We start from the raw sequence: 24,467 nt of genomic DNA on the forward strand, positions 1-24,467 counted from the left end.
TATTGATTCATTTGAACAAAAGGCACATCTAATGTAATTTAACCTAATCTTCATGCTCCTCATTGGGTAGTTTGTGTCCATCTTCAAGTGTCGGCCAGCTCAGGACTCTCAAAATTCCATTACACTCCCCCGTGGTTCATACACTTGCACTGCCTTCCACAAGGAAAAGGTACACAAGGATGTAATTTAGAATACAATCAGATTGTAATACTCTGGAGCCAATTCTTACTGAACATTGGTTGAAATGTTTTATAATACAAATTTAAAATTTTTATTATTTGCCCCAAAAAATTATCAAGAATGATGACAGTAAAACTTACTTTCACTTCAGCAACTAAATTCACATTTCTGAAAATTGAAATGCAAAGAAAGAGATGAAACAAATGATTCAAAATTCAAGCAGATGTGTAGAACAATGTATCAGCATCAGATTATGAACATTTTGAGAAACAGGATACACATAGATCAAACAACATCCTCCATTGTGTGATTGGGAAAGTCAGTGTTACAGAAAAAAAAGTGTCATGAAATGAAGTGGCAACGTGACAACAAGCACCAGTATACTTTGGCAGCACAGCAGAGGGAACATCAGCCTGTCAGAATTCAAATGGGGGTAGATGATTTGTTCTTTGAGAACTGGGACAGTCAAAGAGTGACAACTTATATTGTACAAGCTGTGATGCTATGATAGAAATGCTCTAGTTGAGCTAGTAATTAGAAGAGCATTATACACAATGAGAAACTGGTACTAAATTACACAGTGTGATTACAGCACAGGATAACTGCTGTTCTTTGTCACAAGGCTGTATTATACCTTTTTGTCCACAGTGTGGCCACAATGTTACAGCATGGCCAAGTGTGTGGACCTGTCTGCACTTATGGTCTAATGCTGCTGACTGTGAGCTAAACTGGTGGCACACATATCACTATGTTAGCTTTCATTAAGCAGATACTAAAATTGCTTCAGACAGTAATGAGATTGTGAATAAAGTTAATGGCATGCTGTGTGCGAATCTTAGTTGTTTTGTGTGAAACCTGCTGTAACAGTCTGTCTGTGACAGCCACAAATGTCTTACAGGCTACCATGATAACAGCAAACTGGAAACTTATTCTGCCAAATATCATAATCGACAAGTACCAAGTATGGCGTTTGGGGCATCTCTGATAACAATATTCAATGTCAGGTTCTATTATTTCAGAATGATCTGAACAGTAAGTGATATATCAGAACGATTTTTGAATCTAAGGTACTACACATCAAAGCTGTTTAACATGGCACTTTTTTAGCTGTAGAATAGCTTTCCATATTGACAAGGAATGTAAAAGCAATTCTGAAAGAAACAAGGCTGTAATCATTTCCTTGATCTCCAAGTTTGCCTCAAACATAATGTGTGGAACATATCTGGGGACAGGTTGATCTGTAACTTGTTCATCACTGCCCTACAGTAACAAATTTGGTAGTTTTTTGGCCTCACATAAAAACTGAGTGGAGGTAGTTTTTCCAGGAACACATCAAGGCCCTCTTTGATTGCATACCATAATATTTTGAGGCTCTGATTTCAGTATGTAATGGTTTTAGATTATACTCTAACTATTGCAAAAAAAACTGTATATTGGTTTGTATCTAATCTGTATCAATTTCATTTTAGACAGTTCCTTCATGGTGCTCCAGGTTTCAAAACTGTTTATATGTGGCATGTAACAACTGCAGAAATTAAAATCCAAACATCACAAGAAGTACATGTTTTTTTCCCTAGATTTCTGTAACAACTTTGAAAGTAGAAACATATGGTTCAGACCATTTCTATGCTATTTTTAGGTCTTAAGAACTAAAAAAAAAAACCTCTGCCCAAACAGGTCATGAAGGACCAATGGTACTGACCAGCTGCTGTGTTATCCTCAGCCCACGGGCATCGGGCATCACTGGATGCAGACATGGAGAGGCATGTGGTCAACACACCACTCTCCCAGCCATATGTCAGTTTACAAGACTGGAACCATTACTTCTCAATCAAGTAGCTTCTCAGTATGCCCCACAAGGGCTGAATGCACCCCACTTGTCAACAGCATTGAGCAGACTGGATGGTCACCCATCCAAATACTAGCATAGTCCAACAGCACTTAACTTCAGTGATCTGATGGGCACCAGTGTTACCACTGCAGCAAGGCTGTTGGGTAGGTCTTAAGAACAGTAACATTTAATAGGTTTTTGTAGAAGCAAACTTCAAAATACCAGCTTGCTCACTTCTATCCTATTGTAAAATGATGTCCATATAAAACATCTCCTGTAGATATGTAATAAAATAACTTGAAATGCAATTGCAACAGAATGGAAGAAAATGACTACAACATGAAAACATTTACACACATGAAATGAACAAACCTATTTGAGTTTTTCTGTCATATTGTACAATTCTGTGGGATGATGAATGGTAGTCTTCTAATTCCCCTTGTATATGTGGTGGAGGAGAGTCAACTGCAGTTTGTTTGATAAGACGTCTTAGGTTTACTCCATGTGTAGACTCTTCTCGATTAGCTGTGGGTGAAGTACACTGTAACATATAAAGACCAACAGCTTTACTGACCACTTTTTCATGGCATAGCAATTTCCAACCTTAAGATCAAGACAAACAATTAGGGAGCCTTCCCTATGACAATTTTTCTGAATGATCATAAACTACCTCATTTAATTTTGACTTGTACCATTTTTATTTATTCTTCCCATCTATCTGAAAATTCATATGAAAGTAATTTTTTTTTCTTCTCTATCATTACACATTTGTCAATTCTATCAGAAACAAGATTATTCTAAATACTCTCCAATCTGACTTTAATGTGGTTTTGAACACATAAATTTATGAAAATGGCTAATAACTCCTAAATTAATGCACTAGTAAGTTGAGGAGATGAGAAGAAACTACTTTACAAGCTGCATTAGTTGCTGTAGTACATATTTCATCCAGTCCTGTAATCATTTCAGAGTTAATATTACTTTCTCTGTTGCTTTGCTAAATTTTTCATAGATTGAGTAAAACTCGTATTTCCCATGACCTAAATCAAAGGTACATACATGATTCAGGGAGAAACTTATGTTGACATCTGCTTTTGATACATTTATAAAGAAACATTTGCTATATTTTGATTCTATGACATATTAGGTATAACGAATTTTGCACTTACAGTAATTTTGCAGTTTCTAATTTGGTAGCTGTTTTACTGTATTCAGATCCTACAAAATATCATTTTACCTTTGGCTTATTTCCATGAGTGCACATGAAATTCTTGTTTGCCATTTACTTTACCATCTTTATCATCTCCATAAATGTTGATTCATATTGCTTAATATAGTTGGTAAAATAATTTTCATTACATTTTTGTCCATTGTGAAACTATTTATATTTTTACTGTAAATATACACTTCAATTTACTTGTCACTGTTATGACAGATTTTACAGATTTTTTAAAAACCATACAGATCATTTTCAAAAAATTTGTTAAGGGTTGGAGAAGTTGAAATTCAACTGTTTACTGGTGACTTCCCCTGAACCACTTAATTCTTAAAATGATTCTGTTGTATGTTACTGGCATTATATCTTCTCTCTATCTGCTTCCATCACAATCTGATTCTGAATTGTTCAGTTTTGATTACTATTCCCTTTTCCCACGAACTTTTAAAAAATTTCCTATAGCTTTATTAATCTAAACACATTACTAACGTTATTTACAAAGATAATTGTTATGTTACTCTCTTTATCCACAGAGCTTTTATTTTCTATACCTGTGTTCGTTTTGTTCCTAATGTATATTTTCCTTGTCAGCTGCTACTTCTAATTTCTTGTTGTGGAGCAATAAGTAAGTAAATAAATAAATATTCTATTTCTAAAATCTGGCAATGTCACTTTCTCTCCCTCCATCACATGTCTCTAAGTTTTTCTTCTTTTTTACCTGATACACATTTTATTTGGTGGCATTTGTCTCTCGGAAAACTCAAATTCTTGTGACATTTTTAATTTATCTTGCATTTAGTTTTTTCATTTAATTTTTGAATGGACAAAACTATTACCGAGAGAACTCAAAATTGAATCTTAATGCTCAAATTCTCAACTGCCTCTGTAGAATAAATTACAGGGTGAGTCACTAACTATCGCCACCAAAAATAACTCCATCAGTATGATAGTAGCTGAAAAGTTTGTGGGACAAATGTTGCATGGGACAATTGGGGCCATAATATGACATTGGTTTCTTGTTGTTAGGTGGGGTTCCATCAGAGATATGAAGATAAACTTCATTTTTTAAGTGGGATGCTATAGTTTGGTACATATTTTCTGATAGTGGCTATCAAGATGAATCCAATGATGTGCAACGGTAAGTCTTTGAAGGTCAAGAAAGGCCAAAAAGGTGGCATGAACATCCATTTACAGAAGGTGTTCAAAGTGATAACCATTGGTATCAATGCAGTGCTGCAATCTTCTTATCATGGATTGAGTGGTATTCCTTATCACTTTGGCACTTATCAAAGCACATGCCCTGACAATTCTCTCTCGTATATCATGCAAATAGCAAATATTCGCTGAATACAGTGTATCCATCTAATGTGCCATTGACATGTAAACATCATTCAGAGATTTTGCAATACAACACTAATAGGAACCATAAGACTAGTACTGTTAAATCAAGGGACTGTGAATGATGTATTCCATCAAAGAACAACTCAATATGCTTCTCATATATGGAAAATGCCAACAAATTTCAGTGAGAGCTAGAGACTTATATGCTGAAAGATATTCTCAATGTACTAACCCTACATGTCATACATTTAAATATGTGTATGATAAATTTAATGCATCAGAAACATATCCAGCAAAGGAAAATTACTCACAAGGAAATGGATATTGCTACTCTTGCCACTGTGGTTCGAGATCCTTATGTTAGTTTGTGCCAAATTGCAAGGGAATCTGGCATGAGCCAGAGTAGTGTTGTTTGGGTTCTGTATCACCACAAATATCATCCTTACCATATCAGCCTCCACCAGGAATTAACTGGTGCAGATTGTATGGCTCGCACTGAATTCTGCCAACGGGCTCAACTTCAGATTCAGAGGGATGACACATTTATATTCGATTTTATTTACTGACAAGGCTACATTCATGAACCATGTAAATATTAATTTGCATAACATGCATTTTTGGGCAATTGAAAATCCACATTGGCTGCGGCAACCTGCACACCAAAAAACGTGGTCGGTGAATGTATGGTGTGGAATTTTGGAGGACAGAATTATAGGCCCCTATTTCATCAAAAGAAATCTTAGTGGTAGGAACTACACCACATTCCTGCAAGAAACATTAGGTCTGTTACTGGAAGAAATACCTTTAGGAACAAGGAACAGAATGTGGTATCAACACAATGGGTGTCCAGCACATTTATCACTGATGGCTAGAAATGAGCTGCAGAGACAATTCCCAAATCATTGGATTGGGTGTGGAGGAGATGTGCTGTGGCTAGCTTGTTCACCAGACTTGACACATCTGGATTTTTTCTTGTGGGGATTCGTAAAAGACATTGTTTATAAAGACGTTCCAACTACACCTGAAGATATGCAAGAGAGAATTGTCAGAGCATGTGATTCAACAAGTGCCAATGTGATGAGGAATACTACTCAATCCATGATACAAAGACTGCAGCACTGCATTGATACCAGTGGTCATCACTTCGAACACCTCCTGTAAATTTGTGACCTTCGAAGACTTTACTGTTACACATCATTGGATTCATCTCGATAGCCTCTATCAGAAAATAAGTACCAAACTATAGAACCCCATTTAAAAAAATTAAAGTTGAGCATTATATCTCTGAAGTGACCCCACCTAGAAACAAAAAACCAACGTCATATTATGGCCTCCATTGTCTAATGCAACATTTGTCCCACAAACTTTTCAGCTCCTATCATACTTTCAGAGTTATTCTTGGTGGCAATGGTTAGGGACTCATGCTGTATAACTGTCATCAGGGCTATGGTTATTAATTTATATCTACAGTTATGCTAACTGAATAATTTAAGTAATCATTAAAAACTTTGAAACATGTGTTGAACCTTCATGTTCACATTGTCTTTCTTTGAAATTTCAAGCAATTTAAAAGTCAGTAATGAGCATTCTGTAAACTTAATATTAATTAGCATAAGTTGCAAAAACAGTAGCATTTTTATGAACCCTCAGCATAATGAAGGAAAAATGGGTCAGCCCCTTGTTTTATTAAAACTATTACTTGTAACTCTGTCAAGACTGTGGTGAGAAAAAATCCTTTATTTGAGGTGACTAGTTTTGAACATAACATCCATTATCAGAGCAGCCCCTCCATCATAAATATTGATACACAGCATAACCACTACCTATGCGAATAGCCACAAACTGTGATCATGAGTAACATGTGTAAACTCATGTCCTGATGCTGTTTGGCACGAAATTCTGATGATTTGCAAATGTACTGGTTGTATTACATGTCAATACTTACAATGAAGGTGATGGTTCGATAATGGATCTCTTGTTCAAAACTAGTCACTGCAAACAAAAGGATTTTTTCTGACCACAACTCTAACAGAATTACAAATAGTAGTTTTAGTAACATTTTTACAAAACTACCTAATATCCCAAAAACCTCCATCAGCTTGAAGTTAGTGATGGCTTATGAAAGGATTGTCTGTTAGTAACATGATGATACCTTCAGTTTGTACAGTTAGTTGAATTCTGGTGTAAAAAGTAAAGAAGAAAGATGAGAAAAGTCATAAACCAATTTGGTTTGTGGCTTAAGTAAAACACTCAAATATCATACTATTAATGTCCTGCTAAATGAAAAGATGTCCCTATTCGCTTGAAAATGTAAGTAACATTTCTTTACTGCAAGCTGAACAACGGTCAATTTCAATCATTACTGATTAAGACAAACAAAGTCATATGAGGCCTGTCTACAAATTATCTGACCCTTTGGCCAAAAAAATATTTCGAATACCTGACGAGGTTCGAACTCTAATCCCCTTCAAAGTAGGCCCCTTGTGCTAGCACACACTTAGCCCACCAATCCTTCCACTGCTGGAAACAACTCTGCAAGTCTTCTTTTGGAACAGTGTTCAGTTCCATTGTCATGTTCTGCATTATTTCTTCTCTGCTCTCAAAACAGGATCCTTTCAGTAGTGTCTTCAATTTTGGAAACAACCAGAAGTTGCAATGAGCCATGTCTGGAGAGTAGGGAGGCTGGTGAATGGCTGTAATTGCATATTCAGCCAAGAAATTTTGGATCAAGTGGGATGAATGTGTGGAGGCATTGTCGTAATGAAGTTGCCAGTTTTTCGCCGTCCGCATGCCTGGTCTTTTGCACTCAACTGTGTAATGGAGCCACAAGAGAACATTTTGATCGTACTCCTTTGTCACTGTTTGTCCTTCCAGTGTGTATTCATGATTCACAATTCCATGGACATCAGAGAAGATAGTCAGCATCACCTTGATTTTGCTTCGCACCTGCCACACTTTCTTCGCCTTGGAAACTCGGGATGCTTCCATTGCGACAACTGTCTTTTTGTTTCTGGGTCATACTTGTACACCCATGACTCATCTCCAGTAATCACAGTGTGCAGAAACCCAGGATCAGTGTTGGTGGGGTCCAGAAGATCCTGTGCAACATCAAAATGGGGTCTTTTTGTTCCCGCGACAACAACTTGGACATGAATTTTGCAGCCACTCAGTGCATGTTCAAACCATCATGCAAAATTGCATGTGCCATATGCCGAATCTTCACTCACAACAACCTCTTGGGCAATCTCCCACATGGTCAAATGATGGTCCGCCATCAACAAATTTTGCACACCCTCAACAACAGCTGCACTCTGAGCAGCTTGGGGCCTGCCAGAATACTGGTCACTCTCCGCTGATGTGTGGCCATTTTTGAATCAGTTGAACCACTCCTTAATTTGTATTACACCCATTGCATCTTCTCCAAACACCTGCTGAATCTTATGAACTGCTTTGCTTTGAGAATCACCAACCTTTTCACAAAATTTGATGCAGTATCTTTACTCAACATCTTCAGTCATCTTGAGAGAATCGGTAACCTTATGAACACGTTGTGTAGCACCTCACTCAGCGACTAACAGGCAGTGACTGACATGATGGAAGGTGGGGACAAAATTCAAGCATGCTCATAAAGATCTCTTCCTTCACTATGCACAGTGGTGCCACACTGTTGTCTCTAGTTTGCATGGGAAAATCAAAGGTCAGATACTTTTTAGGCACACCTCGTATTGTCTAGGTATTACTATTGCTAGAGGGTAGAGGAAATGCAATTATTTGAGGTAGCTGCATAGGCAGAATATACTATTACAGTATGAACCTAGTATAGTACTGTTACCGTGAAGAAACTTGTGTTTTTCAATTAATGTGTAAAGTAAATGTCAATTACTGCAAAGAAAGACCTCAGCTGTCAATTGAGTCATTTTAGAAGTGTCGTGAATGCTAAACAGCAGCATTTTGTATTCGTTATGGGTTACATTCAGAAAGGTTATGACAGAACTATATGTGAAAATTTCTGTAACACAGAATAACCATCAGACCAGAATTAAATTTAATGAAAACACTAATCAGTATTTCCTTTTATGACCAAAATGATCGAATTATATGAATATTACAATTCACAGTGCATTTAGAAGTTCAAGTTAAATATGTAATACTGGTATACAGCTGATGAGGAGTCACATACTTAAGTTCTCACAATCATTAGGCCTACATAGCCTTGTAGGAAATACCATGATTTGAAAATGTCAAAGGCAGCTAAACATACAAATTATAGACATTGAATGCAGTTGTACTATTATTGAAGATCTAGGAGAGTTTTAGCAGAAAATTCTGCAATTATTAGTTCAAAGACATGTCATATTTTTACATAGTAATCCTGAGCTAACAGAAGAAAACCATTTCAAACATATGTACAACACTAGACACAAAGAAAATTTCATACTTCCACAACATCGCTTAAAACTCTACCAACAGACACCCCAGTACATGGGAATGAAAAATTACAATAAAGTCAAGGGTAGTGATGTACTGAGCATGGAGATAGGTTCACTGAAGAGAAAACTATATGATCTCCTGGTGGAAAATGCTACTATTCAACTGAGTAATTTATAAACGATGAAATCATCATTTGAATAGTGTGATTGTTTAATATTACAGCATTGTGTATGACATTGTATGCATATATATAGATAATGTACTGTTACATCATAAGAAAAACAATTTAATAATATTACTGTGTCCAATATCAACCTGCACTGGTAAAAAGTAGTGAGAGGAAATTATGTATATCATAAGGCTAAAATTGACGAGTCTCCTGTACAGCATGATAAGATGATCTGTAAATGTATGTTATGAGATTAGTAAAATACAAATACAAATGCACAAGAAGACAAGAAAACAGTAGGACACACAGGCTGGAACATTTTCAAAACTTAATATTTTCTACTACACACAAGCATATAAAATAATACCTCTTTCCTCCATAAGCTTTCAGATTTTTTCTCCATGACTGTTTACTTATTCTTTATGTTAAGAATGAATGTTATATGTATTTCTGTTCCATCTACAAATGACTTCTACATTTCATGAAACATGAGTGTTACTGTGAGCTTACATTTACTGACTTGAGAAACTCTTAGTTTGGTGAAAAAAAAAAGTGTCAGTGGCTAAAGGCTAGTGTCAAGCTTCAATTTATGCCCCAGAGTAATTATGTTAAGAATGATAATGTTTTATCAGTAAATATAAAATACTAGTTATCTACGATGACACATTAATGGTCATAATATGTTATGAAAGACACCTTCAGTATCCAAGACAAAGTTTTCCCATGTTGTTTTCTGCGAAAAATAGAACTATTTGTAATGAAAATGACTATAGTTTCATTTAAATTAGGTAATGAATACAGATTAGTTTTGATATTGAAACCCATGTTGAAAATATGAAAGAACTGTGAAAAAATATACAGAGAAGTAACAAAATGATCTTTGATAGTGGCAGAAGCTGGAAGAAGAGAAGTTGGTGATTATGGATCCATTAATTTGTACATTCAAAGGATGTAGATATTTGAAAAGTTTGTAGGGTCTGTGGTGACCTATGTAGTAGACAGAAACATAAAATTTCTACTTACTGCATGTTCATTGTAAAGTTTCTGGGGTATTCTGATGGAAAAATTCATCTATAGTATAACAATGAATTTGATTTTGAATTAGCACTCAGGATACTGAAGGAGAAAATGGTTATGTAGAATTTGACAGAAAATGCATTAGAAGCCCTATAACAAGTCAAAATTAATGAAAAAATAGTTAAAGTTCTCTAAATAGCTTCAGAGATCATAGATCTTATTGAATGACACAAAAATTCTGTGTGCACAAGAAGTATATGAAATAGGTGCGGAAAAGAATGGCTACTGTAAATAAAGTATTGCAATAGAAGTTTTTTTCCTGTTCGACAATCAAAGGAGTGGTGGCAAAATCAAAGCACTGAAATATCTATATTACAAAGTATTTATGGAACAATATTAGAGAAGGAATGTTGCTGCTCATCATATAGTGGAGTTGCTGAGTCGCAGATAGGCACAACGAAAAGATTGTCACAGTTATAGCTTTTGGCCATTAAGGCCTTTGTCAACAATAGACACACACACAGACACACACAGACACACACACACACACACACACACACACACACACACACACACACACACACATGCAAATGTGGCTCGCACACCCAACTGCAGTCTCAGAACCACCAGTGGTTCCAGTTGCCTGAAAATGCAGTTGTGTGTGTGTGTGTGTGTGTGTGTGTGTGTGTGTGTGTGTGTGTGTGTGTGTGTTTTGTTGACAAAGACTTTAATGGCCAAAAGCTATAATTGTGAGAATCTTTCTGTTGTGCGTATCTGCGACACGGCATCTCCGCTATATGATGAGTAGCAACTTTCCTTCTCTAATATTGTTACATTCCATTGTTTGAAAGTATTTATGTAAATATTTATCTATGAAAGTGCAAGAAAACAACAACATGTGATTACAAACATCACTAAGAAGACAACAAATGACGAATACTACAAATACAGTCTAAATTAAGGAAATGCCATAGCGACTTTTCAGTTTTTGCTCTCAAAAGTAGAACAGAATGTACCAAATAGTTTAATAGAACAAGAAGTACAACTGATATTGTGTCCAATGATTTAAATTAATATCAAACATAGGTGTAAGACAGACACGAAGAACCCAATGTGAAAACATGATCATATTAATATGAATGTGATTAACAACATAATATTTTATTTCCTTAAGATAATTTTATGATCCACACAAAGGCTTTAGTACAGTTTCAGAAATTCCAACAGTTTATTATGATTATTTCTATAACACCTGCTACTGATTTTATCTTTATGGGGGACCACAGTCACATAGAACTTTTTGAAAGACATTTCTGCCATTTGACTGTAAATTACTATTCAGTTATTTCACACAATCATTATTTTGGCTTTATAACCATTCTCAAGTGCAAGTTGCAATATAATTTAAAGTGTCTGACATGTCCAAATGACATGTCATCATCAAAACAACTTGTCAATTGGGTATGTCAGACACTTTGTGGCATTTCAACTTGCACGTTAGACTGGTTTATAATACCATAATCATGATTGTGTGAAATAAATGAATAGTAATGGCAGAAATTTCTTTCAAAAAGTATGACAAGAATGTTTAACAAATCACGTAGTGCTTCCCTATAGAGGATCTTCAACAAGTGTTTTCTCTGTAGAGGATCTTCAACAGAATCCAAACTGTGCACTTGCTCAAAAGTTATTGTCAGGAAAGTAATTCTGTATTCTTTTGTAAACTACATTCTAAAATGATAATGAAAATGATAGAATGAGGTTTATGGGTCTATAATAATAGGTCGCTGGCTTATCTCTATTTTTATAAATATGTTTTACTGCTGCATACTGCAGTATTGCAGGAAATATCATTCACACTTTGGTTTCCTACAAAATTATCTTCTAGCTCAGTTTTGTTTAACAGTTCAGAATGTTGAACTTTGGCAACAAATCTCCCCATACTCAATGAAAAGTTCATTAAAAATTAGGGGTATTTTCAGGGAAATACTTAACGGGATTCCACAGTGAATTTTATTCACATTAAAAGCTTTTCATTGATGAAAGGGGTACTATCCTTCAAACAACTTATTCCACTGAAACAAAGTAGGCTTTCAAACCTGAAGCTGGTACTCAAGATCAAATATGTTTCTGTGACTTCACAGTCACAGAACCACAACATGTGGTTATGCTTGTAAGAACTGATGCAACAGGAAAAACTGAATCAAGGACAAACCATTTTCTGTCAACTGATAAAATGTTTGACAATCAAGCTGTGTACCACAAGAAAAGTTTGGATGGTGACAACCTGCAGCATCAACTTGCTGAGATAGAAGAAAAACTGACAGGAAGACCAGTGCAGAAATAAACATGGAATTTATGTTTGCTGATCAGTACGTAAGACTGTGAAATTGTACAGAAATGTCATTTTATAGATTGTGAATATGTGCATTTTAATTTCTGATATACTCTATGAGGCAGTAATTGTGTGAAAAACTCTATAAAAAAGTTTCAGCTATTGCCGGGAGAAAAAAAAGAACCTATAAGAAAAGATTGGAAAATAAGTTCACTGAGGAAGCTGATATGAATCCTTCAATAGTTACTCAGATGCATTTTCCAAATGTGTTTATTGGGAGACATTGAAAGGAAAGTGAGCTAATGCATAGGTGTGGACATGAATTCCTCTCCTGTGCTGATGTCTACATCTAAGAGTGGCACTTGCACTCAGTGTCATCAATTATTTGTTGTGTATAGCCCAGTCTCAGTCTTCCCTAATAGCTTTTACCCTCTATCATCCTGCCCATCCTTTTTGTCAATATTTTACATATGTTCTTCTCCTTGCCAATTCTGTGGAAAACCTCATTTTTTATCTTGTCTGTTTATGTAATGTTCAGCAGCCTTCCATAGCAGCACATTGCAAATACTTCAGTTGCCTTCTTTTCCAGTTTTTCCACAGTCCAGGATCCACTTTCATACAATTCTCTGCTCCAAACATACATTCTCAGAAATTTCTTCCTCAAATTAAGGCTGACATTTGACTCTTTTTTGTCTGGGATGCCCATCTGTGCCCGAAAACACCTGCTTTTTATGTTCATGTTTCATCCATCATGTGTTAGTACTATTTTGTTTCCAATGTAGCAGAATTCCATCGGCTACATACCTATCAACCAACCAGGAAGTGGGCTGATACAACAATTTTATTATAGATCAGGAAATGGGGACAGCAGAAATGAATCTGTAATGATACTACAATTTTGTCATAGATAACACATGTAGACAACTGCATGACTTATAAATAAATAATTATTCAAGAGGAAAACAGTTATAATATCTCTGTGATTTTTGCACTATAGTAATCAGTTTATTAAGAAGCTTCGGAGTCAGAAAGTTTAAATATTTTTTTTATAGTCATGGTATTTAGTTTGTCTTAATGTTAAGGAAATGTGAGCAACAAGATTTCACACAGAAATATTCAACAAAGGGCAAGGTTGGCCACTTGGGTCACACAGCACATGATACTATCCTAAATTCTAGGTACTCATTGCAGGTAGATAACAAGAATTCAGCACTGAATTTGGCATGCACTAAGGATGGCTGCAGCAGTAAATGGGTTAAGGATTTATTGTTGGAACTATCTGTTAATCAGTTAGTGTAGCTGGTTTAAATTTTGCAAATCATAATATGTATCATAATTTATGCTTCAATAAGAAAATGACAGATTGTCACTCACCACATAGAGGAAGCCTTGAGCCACAAACAGGCACAAAGAAAAAGACTGCTCCAAATTTAAGCTTTTGGACAAAAAGGTTCTTGTTCCATAATAGAAAACACACACACACATTCCCACAAGCACAACTGACAACCACATGGGCACTGTCTTAGAGCACTGGGGCCTGACTGTGATTGTGTCTGGCATGAGCAGCCATCTGCTGAGGTGGGTGATGGGGGAAAGGAGGAAGCATGGCATGGATATGGGGATCGATAGCAGGTTTACGGGTGGGGTAGGATGCTGTGTTGCCAGTGGGGTTGTGCAGGGCTGTGGTGGGGACAGTTGGTTGGTTTGTGGAGGTTGAAGGGACCAGATTACAAAGCCCATCAGTCCCTAGGGACAGTCTGCTAGGTACAGAACCAAGAGGCTCTGCTGGGTGGGGAGGTAGAGGAGAGCATTAGGGAGGGGGATGAGACTTGTAAGGGCATTGGTGGGATAGAAGGTGTGGGTAGCACTGGAGTGGAAGCAGGGAAGGGGATAGGTTGCTGGAGGACAGGGACCAGTGAAGGATGAGGTCAGGGGGTTGTGAGAATGAAGGATATGTTATTGGTAGGGTTCCCACCTGCACAGTCCAGAAAAGCTGATGTTGGTAACAAGGATTCAGATTATGCAGGCTGTGAAGCAGTCACTGAAATGAAGCAGATCATGTTGGGCCACATCTTCAGCAAATGAGTGGTCAAGCTGTCTCTTGGCCACAGTTCAAGGTTTCCATTCATGTGGAGAGACAGCTTGTTAGTTGTCATACCCACATTGAAACTGGCACAGTGGTTGCAGTTTAGTTTGTACAATAGATCAGATGGCTACTTTCACAGGTAGCTCTGACTTTTATGGGGTAGGAAATGCCCGTGAAAGGTTTGGAGTAGATGGCAGTGGGAGAATGTAGGGGACAGGCCTCGCATCTAGGTCTATTGGGAGGATATACACCATGAGGTGATTTGGAGTAGGGATGGACAAGAATGTTGTGTAGGTTCAGTGGGTGATGGAATACCTCTGTAGGGACACATGGGGAGGACAGTAAGGAGGTTATTCTTCAGTTCAGGGCATGATGAGATATAATCAAAACCCAAGCAGGGAATGTAATTAAATTTCTCCAGTCCTGTGTGGTACTGAGTCATGAAAGGAGTGCTCCTTTGTGATCAGACAGTGGGTAAGTGGGAGGTGGTAGATGACTGGAGAGACAAGGCATGGGGAGCTGTTTCTGGTTGAGGTTGGTAGAGTAATTATTAGTCAGAGAGCCTTGGCACATTTGGAGGAGTGCTCATCACTACAGATGCAAAGACCTTGGGTCATTAGACTGTCTAGATGAGACTTCTTTATATAGAATGGGTGGCAGCTGTTGAAGTGGAGGTATTGTTGGTGGTTGGTAAGTTTGATGTGGATGGATATACAAGTGTAGCTAACCTTGAGGTGGAGGTCAACATCAAGGAAGTTGGCTTATTGGGGTGAGGGGGATCAGGTGAAGCAAATGAAGGAGCACGGGTTTAGGTTCTGGAGGAATGAGAACAGGATGCCATCACCCTTTGTCTAGATCATGAAGATGTCATCAATGAATCTGAAACAGGTGAGGGTTTGGTATTCTGGGTGGTTAGGAACGATTCCTGTACATGGTCCATGAATAGATTGGCATAGGATGTGCCATGTGGGTGTCCATTACTTACCATGAATTTGTTTGTAGGTGACTGCTTCAAGGGGTAATTGATTGTGGGTGTGGATATAGTTGGAGGAAGGAGGTTGAAGGTTTGGAGTCAGTCAGGCTTTGGGAAGGTACCTTCTCAAATGGCACTAAGAGGGGATACTAACTTAAAGTTATAACTAGCTTAGTCAGTTTAACATGGAGTTCTTACTCTGGAGCTTTTTGGCGTCTCTCACATTAACAAACTGTTGCTAGAATTGAGGGTAAAAAGTTACTGTCTTAATGTGGCATTGAACCAAAGACCTGCTGATTAATAGTTCCATGTTTACTGATGATGTGTGAGATCTGAACCAGAGACTTTTCCATCGCCAGACTTCAATGCTACATATTCAGTTACCAGTCTACTGGGCCGCTGGGCCCAGTAGACAATACAAGTTAAACATATCCGTACAGTACTTTACTAACGGGAAACTTATTTCTTTCTATAAAATTCATGTAAGTCATGAGAATGAAGCTGACAGGTTCTCAGTTATGAAGTAAGAAAGGCAGCAACAACTTCCAAAATTGCACTGAAAGTGCTGCTTGAAGATAAAAAACTGGTGCTTTGTTTTGTGTGCTAGAATGATTACCAACACATAGAATCGTGATACCCTGAGCTACACACACATTTATCAGTTTGTACTTAAGGACCAAACTGTCATTCTTATAATATCATGAATGTTACCCAATCAGCAGACCCAATGCCAGAGTTCCTCAAAGGGCTGTTGGTGGTGACTGCTTTGGACAAGTGACATCTATGACATTTTCCTGAAACTATAGTATTAAGTTCACATCAGTGGCATCTATCATTCTTGGTGTTACAATTTTCACAAATACTAATATATGTATAAACATGAAACATTCCTTGCAAAAATGGTTATTCATAGTTAACCATTTTCATCATGTATAGAGTTCTAGGAACAACAGAAAAAATTAATGTGTCACACTCACAGATGAAAACTCTATGCACAGTCTCCACATCACAATGTGAAGAACAAACTATAAAAATTACAGCAAAGAAACTTCCCCAGTATGACAGTAGCAAAGCTTCTTAGAAAATTGGTCTCCATCTTTGTGAAGAAGTGGTGTTACTGAACAACAAAAATCTTAACTGCTGATGGCATTACCTTAGGCTAATAATATGAAAAATCCTTGTTTCTAGTAAACTAATATGTTAGAAATATTAATATAAAACTTTAGGATTTTAATATTATGTACCAGTACATATATTTTACTATCTCTTAAGCAATTTTTTAATTTACCACATTATGCAGTTTTACTAGTCGTTGTTGACAAGTCTTCTACACACTTAACAAAAGACTAAATTTTTACATAATTAGACAATAGAATATTCTCATTATGATTGTTATAACATGATGGATAGATGTATCAGTTACAAACTAGATTAATTGCTCAGAAACGTAGGTCACGAGGAATACATTCAAGAAAACAGAAATTGGGCACTAAGATGGCATCAGTATTACAACCATCAAAGCAGAAAAAAATTATCTGATTATGAGAAGTAAAACCAAATTATTACCTGAGTTTCTGATTTCTCAAAACTGTCTTGTCTCAAATATATAGTACTTGCAAATGTTTCAAGTTCTGTTGACTTCAAGTCTGGTGTATTCGGGCAATCTAAATATTTCAACAGAAGAAAAATATTAATGATGACAAGAAAAGATAGTAATAATAATAATAATAATATGGTGCTGTAGCAATGCTGTTCAGAACTCATAAAATATTTGCTGTCATGATAGTTTTAAAACGATCAGTAAAATCTTATAAATGGCTATTTGAGATTAGATTCAAGCATCTACAGACATGAAAGACAGCATTTTATAGCAGTTACATATTTGTATATGTAAAACATGTTTAATTTGTCACTGAAACCCATGTCATGGGACAAATTGGGAAGATTACAATTTAAAAGAAGTAGCCTTATATTTTTATGTATTTGTAAATACTGTTACTTGCTAGTGTATCAAGGCATGATACAAAATGGTGATACATTCAGTTTATGTTATAGATATTACCACCTATCTACATGTTATGATCTTTATTCATTACAGGGCAAAGGTCCTGAGTTCAAGTCTCGGTCCAGCACACAGTTTTAATCTGCCAGGAAGTTTCATATCAGCGCACACTCTGCTGCAGAGTGAAAATCTCATCCTGGAAACATCCCCCAGGCTGTGGCTAAGCCATGTCTCCGCAATATCCTTTCTGTCAGGAGTGCTAGTCCTGCAAGGTTCGCAGGAGAGCTTCTGTAAAGTTTGGAAGGTAGAAGATGAGGTATTGGCGGAAGTAAATCTGTGAGGATGGGGCATGAGTTGTGCTTGGGTAGCTCAGGTGGTAGAGCACTTGCCCACGAAAGGCAAAGTTCCTGAGTTCGAGTCTCGTCCGGCACACAGTTTTAATCTGCCAGGAAGTTTCAGATCAGTGCTCACTCCGCTGCAGAGTGAAAATATCATTCTTTATTCATTACAGTTCACTACAGTTTCCCTCCCTCATTGATTGATGTCCTCCAGCTAACTACAAGTATTACATCACTGCAGCCATAATTTTTAGTGGTACCCTGGTAACCTGATACGAATATTCAGTTTTTAGCAGTTGATGAATCATTTTTGTTCAGAAGGAGGTACAGAATAAATTTTAATTTCACAGTTCTTTATGTATTGTTTCTTGAGCCAACTATCTTTCTTGTCTCGTGAACTACTTGAACCAACTCACTCAAGCACATTTCAAATGCAAATATCTGCAGCACACATACTATCATTTATAATGTTTCGATTCTCAATGTGTAATTTTAGGCTTCCCTGGTATATGATGATTTCGAAATGAATTAACCTAGGTGTCATCATCCAAATGATGTGATACTTTCATAAGCTGACTTGTTGCCATCATCAGGCAGTCCTGATGACTGTCTCAAACTGGACATCATCTTATATATTTCTTCCTTCATGAATTTGGTCTCAGGTCTTGAAATGTTTCCCAGGTATCTCTGTGACAGTTTAGCTGAGCAATGAAGTACATTACCTGCTAATGTCAAAACACTTTTTTTTTAATTACCTGCATCTTGACTTGAAAATCTCTCTCTCTCTCTCTCTCTCTCTCTCTCTCTCTCTCTCTCTCTCTCTCTCTTTCCAAATCGGCATCCAACTAGACTGTGTACACCTCATACCATTAACTTCTTCTCCTTTTCGACGTGCTGTTGAGTGCTGAAAACTCAACAATAGACTACTTTTCTGCACACTACTAAATGAGAGGATTTTTCTTCTTTCATACACCACATGTATATGATAACTTTTTACACTCAGGAAACAACTTTAAACAATTCCTTGTCTGATTGACAAGTGTATTCCAAATATACACAGCTAATTGCAGCCCTACTAACTCCAATATCTTTTGTTCTGTGACCCTTTTATGGATTTTCATGGCCTTCTTCTTCCATGGAAGTCATCAAAACTCTGAGTTGGGAATCTGCTGCTAGGAGGAAACATTAAAAACAGGAAATATGGCCAATCATTAGACACTGCCAACGTCACCCCATCCAGTAGCAATACCATCTATATTGACATTCATGTAACATGCATATTACAAAGAAACCGCATTCTCAACACTACTTTATAAACTACATTAAATAAATTTTCTTCAGCAGTCAACGATCAACATTTGCCGATCCTAAATAGCCAATGCAACACATCACTTACATGATATGATACCCTATAGTCTGTAGCACTCAGGTGCATCTCTGCTGGCTAGCTGGAAGAGGAAGCATGCCTGCAGGACCCAAGACGTGGTTCTAAGTCGCTGCACCACTATTGCTAGCCCATGACACTGCTGAGTGTCTATTTGGTGTGGTCTCAGCTCTTCTGTTGGCATGGCATGAGTGACTATTCTTATGGGCTTTTGTTGTTGTTTGAGCACACTAAAGGCTGGGTCCTATACCTTACATACTTGGAGACTGCTGGTTTTATTCATCAGTTCATCACATAGCCAAATTTCCAAAGCAAACCACTAAATGAGTTGATCTGTTTTAACAACTTGGTGGCATCATAATTCATGCTATGTCATTTGGAGATACAGTCTGCTAAAGCTGACTTTCTTGGTTGCTCTTTATCTGTGTGATGCCCATGCTCCACACATCTTATGTATCATCTGGATAGTCTGACCTAAGTATATTTTCTGTCGAAGTCAGGTGTCACAGAGCACTGCATCTTCAAAGAAGTAAGCATGAATACATTGACACTAAGTTGTTAGAACAGGGCAATATATTCTATGATTGTGTTTTAAAAGAATCTATAGCGTTTCAGGTGAAAAATGAACTGATAAAAAAAGACAGCAGTTTCAAAAAAAGTAAGGCTTAAGACTCACTCTTTTTTGTGCTCAAATCACGACTTTCTGTGGGAAGTCCCAAGCAGGCCACACCAACCGAATGGCAGTGGTCTCATGATCCCAGCTATAGTGGTGCAATGACTGAGTACTGTGGCTCAGGTTCCACTGCTCCAACTTTCCAATGGAGACTCACTCAGGAACCCTGAGCCTGAGGTTGACAGCAGTGCAGAGATTATGGACAAAACAGCATCAAGCAGGAGGCAATCAGTTATCAGGACCACTGGGTCTTGCACTCCTGAAGTTTGTGGGTGGACTAATACTGGTGAAAGGTCTTGGGCCACAGATGGAAGGTCAACAGAAGATGAAGTTTCTGACACCATTGCTGATGAATAGAGGGGGACAGTAATAGTAGATTTGAAGGCTACATTTTGACTTTCCAAGAACACTGTTGCTGTGCCTGAAGTTTGTTGTGGTGTTCCTGCTGATTCTGTCATTGACTGCACAGGTATGGTTGGATGTTCTAAACTTGCCACTACTGGAAAGGAAATTGGGATGCTATTTACTTTACTTGTTGATAGAACAACTTTCATTATTTTGGCGCCCATAGCATCTTTAGCCTTGTTACTTCAGTGCAGACCATGAGTTGTAAAGTGCTCTCTTACAGATCTGTCAACTGGTATGAAAGTTGCCTTGGGAAATGATTTACAAGTTTTTTGTAGTTTCCTGTTTGTGTTCATGATTTCAATATTAACATTAAATTTTTCCATTAAATCATGCATTCGTTGAACAGCCACAACAAAGATAATATGTGGGACACTTCAAAGTTTATCTTTTAAAATGCTCATTGCCCTCCTACTTTCCATCTGCATCTCCTATCACAATACACTTGCTTCCACACTGTAAGGAACTTTAAGGGTTTTTTAGAATTTCAGATAAAGGCATTCCTGGTTTGACAGGGCTAGTTATATGAAGTCTTTGTTGAGCATTTTGTAAAATTTTGGCGATTCCTCTACCATGGCAACCTTCAAATAATGTATTTTGCAATTTTCCTTCAGTACATGGTCATATTATGATTATATTTTTTGTCCACTTTTGTTTGAGATTTATCACTATTTTTCAAATCACCAGTTTTTTTTGTCGTCCCTTTTCCTTTTGATTTACAGCCTTGATACTCCCTCCACAAGATCAACTTTATTCTTCATTTGCAACACAAATTTCTCTGTCCTTCATACCAAATTAGCCAAATTTTTAGGCCTAATATATCGTTATTGTTGGTTTTTGTCCTGCACATATTCTTCAGTGTTGAGATATGTTAACACTGATTTAATATTCCACAAATAATTTTCTGTTACTGAAATTTCCTTTCTGAGTGCTTCTACCACAGATTCTTGCAAACCAGCATTAATTTTGTGTTCACAATTTTTTGATGGTTACAGTCTGTTAAACCACATTCGTACAACAGATTTAAGCTAGGTAAGACCACAAATGTATCACTGGGCACATATGAACATCTTATATCATTGGTTTTCATAGAGTATACAATTTAAGTTAGTTGGATTCAGTAATTCAACGGAGCAATTCACTACTATGTCTACACACAACACCATCTTGAAAAAACAACTTAAGTGGCCTAATGGAATACGTGGGGTAGCTCACTATTGGTTCCTCTCACACTTTAAGAACATACAGCAAACTGTCATTCTCCACAGTAAAGATAATGGCTGTGGAGAGGGGGGTGTCTGACTGGGGCATGTTAAAATGGGAGGAGCCTGAAGGAACATTGCTATAACTGCTACTGTTAGCTCAATCGTGAAGGATGTTGAATGCGACATCAACCCATGCAGTGCATGAAACAGTGTAGTTGAAGACATAAGTTCATGGCTTGAAGAACATAAATTGATACTAAATCACAGAAAGACATAGGTTTGCAACATATATATTTTAACTGAAATTGACATTTAATTACAAAGAATGGGCATATGACTAGTGAGTCTATACAATTGCAATTCCTAGGTATTTAGATAAGCAACGGCCTTGCCGCAGTGAATATGCCAGTTCCCGTGAGATCACCAAAGTTATGCACTGTCGGGCGTGGTTGGCACTTGGATGGGTGACCATACAGACCACCATGCAGTGTTGCCATTTTTTGGGGTGCATTCAGTCTCGTGATGCAAATTGAGGAGCTACTCAACCGAATAGTAGTGGCTTCAGTCAAGAATACCATCATAACAATCGGGAGAGCAGTGTGCTGACCCCACGCCCCTCCTATCCGCATCCTCCACTGAGGATGACATGGTGGTCAGATGGTCCGGTAGGCCACTAGTGGCCTGAAGACAGAGTGCTTTAGGTATTTAGATAGATGGTATGCTCTCATGGAACGCCCATGCTCAGTAAGTTACTCAAAAACTGAATGCTGCCATATTTACATCAGGACAGTATATGCACCACATGATAGTTCAACACAAAAATTAGGTTATTTTTGTTCCTTTCTGATATATGGTGTTATATTTTGGGTAACTTCCCATTCACAAAGGCTATTTTTTGCTCAGAAATGGGCAGCTTGAGCTGTGTGTGGTGTAAGTTTGTAAGCCTCTTGTCAATTCCTGTTCAGGAGTCTGGGAATTGTGACATTGGCCTCCCAATATATATGTTTTTAACATCACTTATTGCTAAGAATGTGAGCTTATTCCCAAGGATTAGCAGCTTTCGCTTGGATCATGCTAGGCAAAAATTCTCTCTGCATTAGGTTTGCACCTCCTAGAGTCTTGTGTAGAAAGGCACACAGTATTCTGCTGCATCCTTTTTCAACAAGCTACCACAAGAATTAAAAGAAAATAATCTTGGTAGCAATCCTTGCACTTTCAAGTCTAAATTGATTAATTTCCTCATGGCTCACTCATTACATGCTGTTGAGCAGTTTCTATACAATAATTAAACAAATTCCTGTGTCATATTGTTCACATTGCTAATAGACTGGATTCCAAAATTAAAGCAACAAACAGAAAATTTGCCAAGTTGCATTTATTTTGCCACAAAACAGTATAAATAGTGAAGTATAAACAATGTAGAGAATAGAGAATGTAGGCAACTGCAACTGTAGAAAAATATGTTCTTCATTTTTTCACAGATTAACAGATTTAGACGCACATTCCGACAACTGGTTAATGCACTCAGTATGGGGTGTGACGATTTCTGGCAGAACTACAGGCCTGTCAACAATAGGGCATCCTGTAAATGATGTCATCAATCTCATATTGAGGCAAGAACCCCCATTCTTCCTGCAGAGCTGCTCACAAGTCTTTCAGAGTTGTTGGTGGATGCTAACATGATGCAATCCATCTCACTAGTGTATTCCAGACTTGCTCTATGAGATTCAAATTAGGAAAGTGAGCAGGCCATGCCATGCATGCAAATTCTTTCATTTCCGAGAAAATATTAACCACCCGTGCTCTATCAGGTCGAGCATTATCGTCCATCAGTACAAAGTCTGGACTCACAGCACCTCGCAGCAACCCCACATGAAGTCCTAAGTCCTGACAGCAGTTAAACCTTGACAATTTAACCTTACATTTCATGAAGAGGTGTCTGAGTGGTCAACATAACCCCTGCTCACACCATTAGGGACCCTGCACAGTATCACTCTCTTTCCACAATGTTTGGGTCCTGAAATCATGTTCCATGTTCCCTCCTGATGTGACTCTGTCAAGTATCATACTCCGGACCAAATCTCCTGTATTGACATGTTCCATGACTATGAACATCTGCTCCTCAGTTTGGCCCTATGGTGATATATGTGTAAAATAAATAAAATGAAAAATCATATAATATGAAGGTAATGCAAAGGATTTCCTCACACTGATCATAGTAGCTGTTGACTGGATTTAGGAATTAAAGTGTTTCTCCATTAGACTATCCTGACATACAAGTAAGATATTTGCACTCTGTGTCTTATCTACTTTTCATTAGTGACATTGTCTTTTATCTGTAATAAAATGTACAATAGTATCAAGTGTTAGACCATTTGGCAAATAAATAAAGCAGTTGTAAGTTTAATATAAGTCACTATTTCATTAAGAAGCAGTAAGAACTTTCTCCTTTGGTCTCTTCTAACATCAATAAAATGAGTCAGCTTTGTAGAGTGTATAGGATTTAAGCCAACTTGTTTTTCTATTGCTTCAGTTTTGCAACATCAAGAGTCCAAATCAACATGTGCTATGACAGTTAAAATAAGGCTCTAGTTACATTAATTAGTTCAGCATTGAAATTTGATTGTTCCTTGAAGTTAATGGATTGTCAGATGATTATGTATGCTTGTCATTGATCACAACTGACTCTGTATTGATCGAAATTATAAGTCGTTTCAAGCATAAAGTCCTTAGCAGTAGTCTTCATTATTATATGGTATGGCATTATTGTAGCACTCAAGAATGTCTAAAGAGTAAAAATTCAAGTTTTGTCCTGTATTTTATATCTGTGCTGGTCTCTCAGTCTGTTTAATCATAGCTGGCAATCAACTTACCTAGAAGG

General features: G+C 37.3%; 1 protein-coding gene across 1 annotated transcript in view; it reads right to left on the reverse strand.

Moving 5' to 3' along the window:
* LOC124723145 (protein unc-79 homolog) overlaps positions 1-24,467 on the reverse strand; it is an 868,025-nt gene that overhangs the window by 269,909 nt on the left and 573,649 nt on the right. The window contains exons 36-37 of the mRNA XM_047248336.1: positions 17,146-17,243; positions 2,384-2,552 (exon numbers count right to left, since the gene is read on the reverse strand). Of these exons, the coding sequence (XP_047104292.1) occupies positions 2,384-2,552; positions 17,146-17,243 (267 nt within the window). The remainder of the gene's footprint in view (positions 1-2,383; positions 2,553-17,145; positions 17,244-24,467) is intronic.

This window comes from Schistocerca piceifrons, chromosome X, assembly GCF_021461385.2.
Source record: "Schistocerca piceifrons isolate TAMUIC-IGC-003096 chromosome X, iqSchPice1.1, whole genome shotgun sequence".
Lineage (NCBI taxonomy): Eukaryota > Metazoa > Arthropoda > Insecta > Orthoptera > Acrididae > Schistocerca > Schistocerca piceifrons.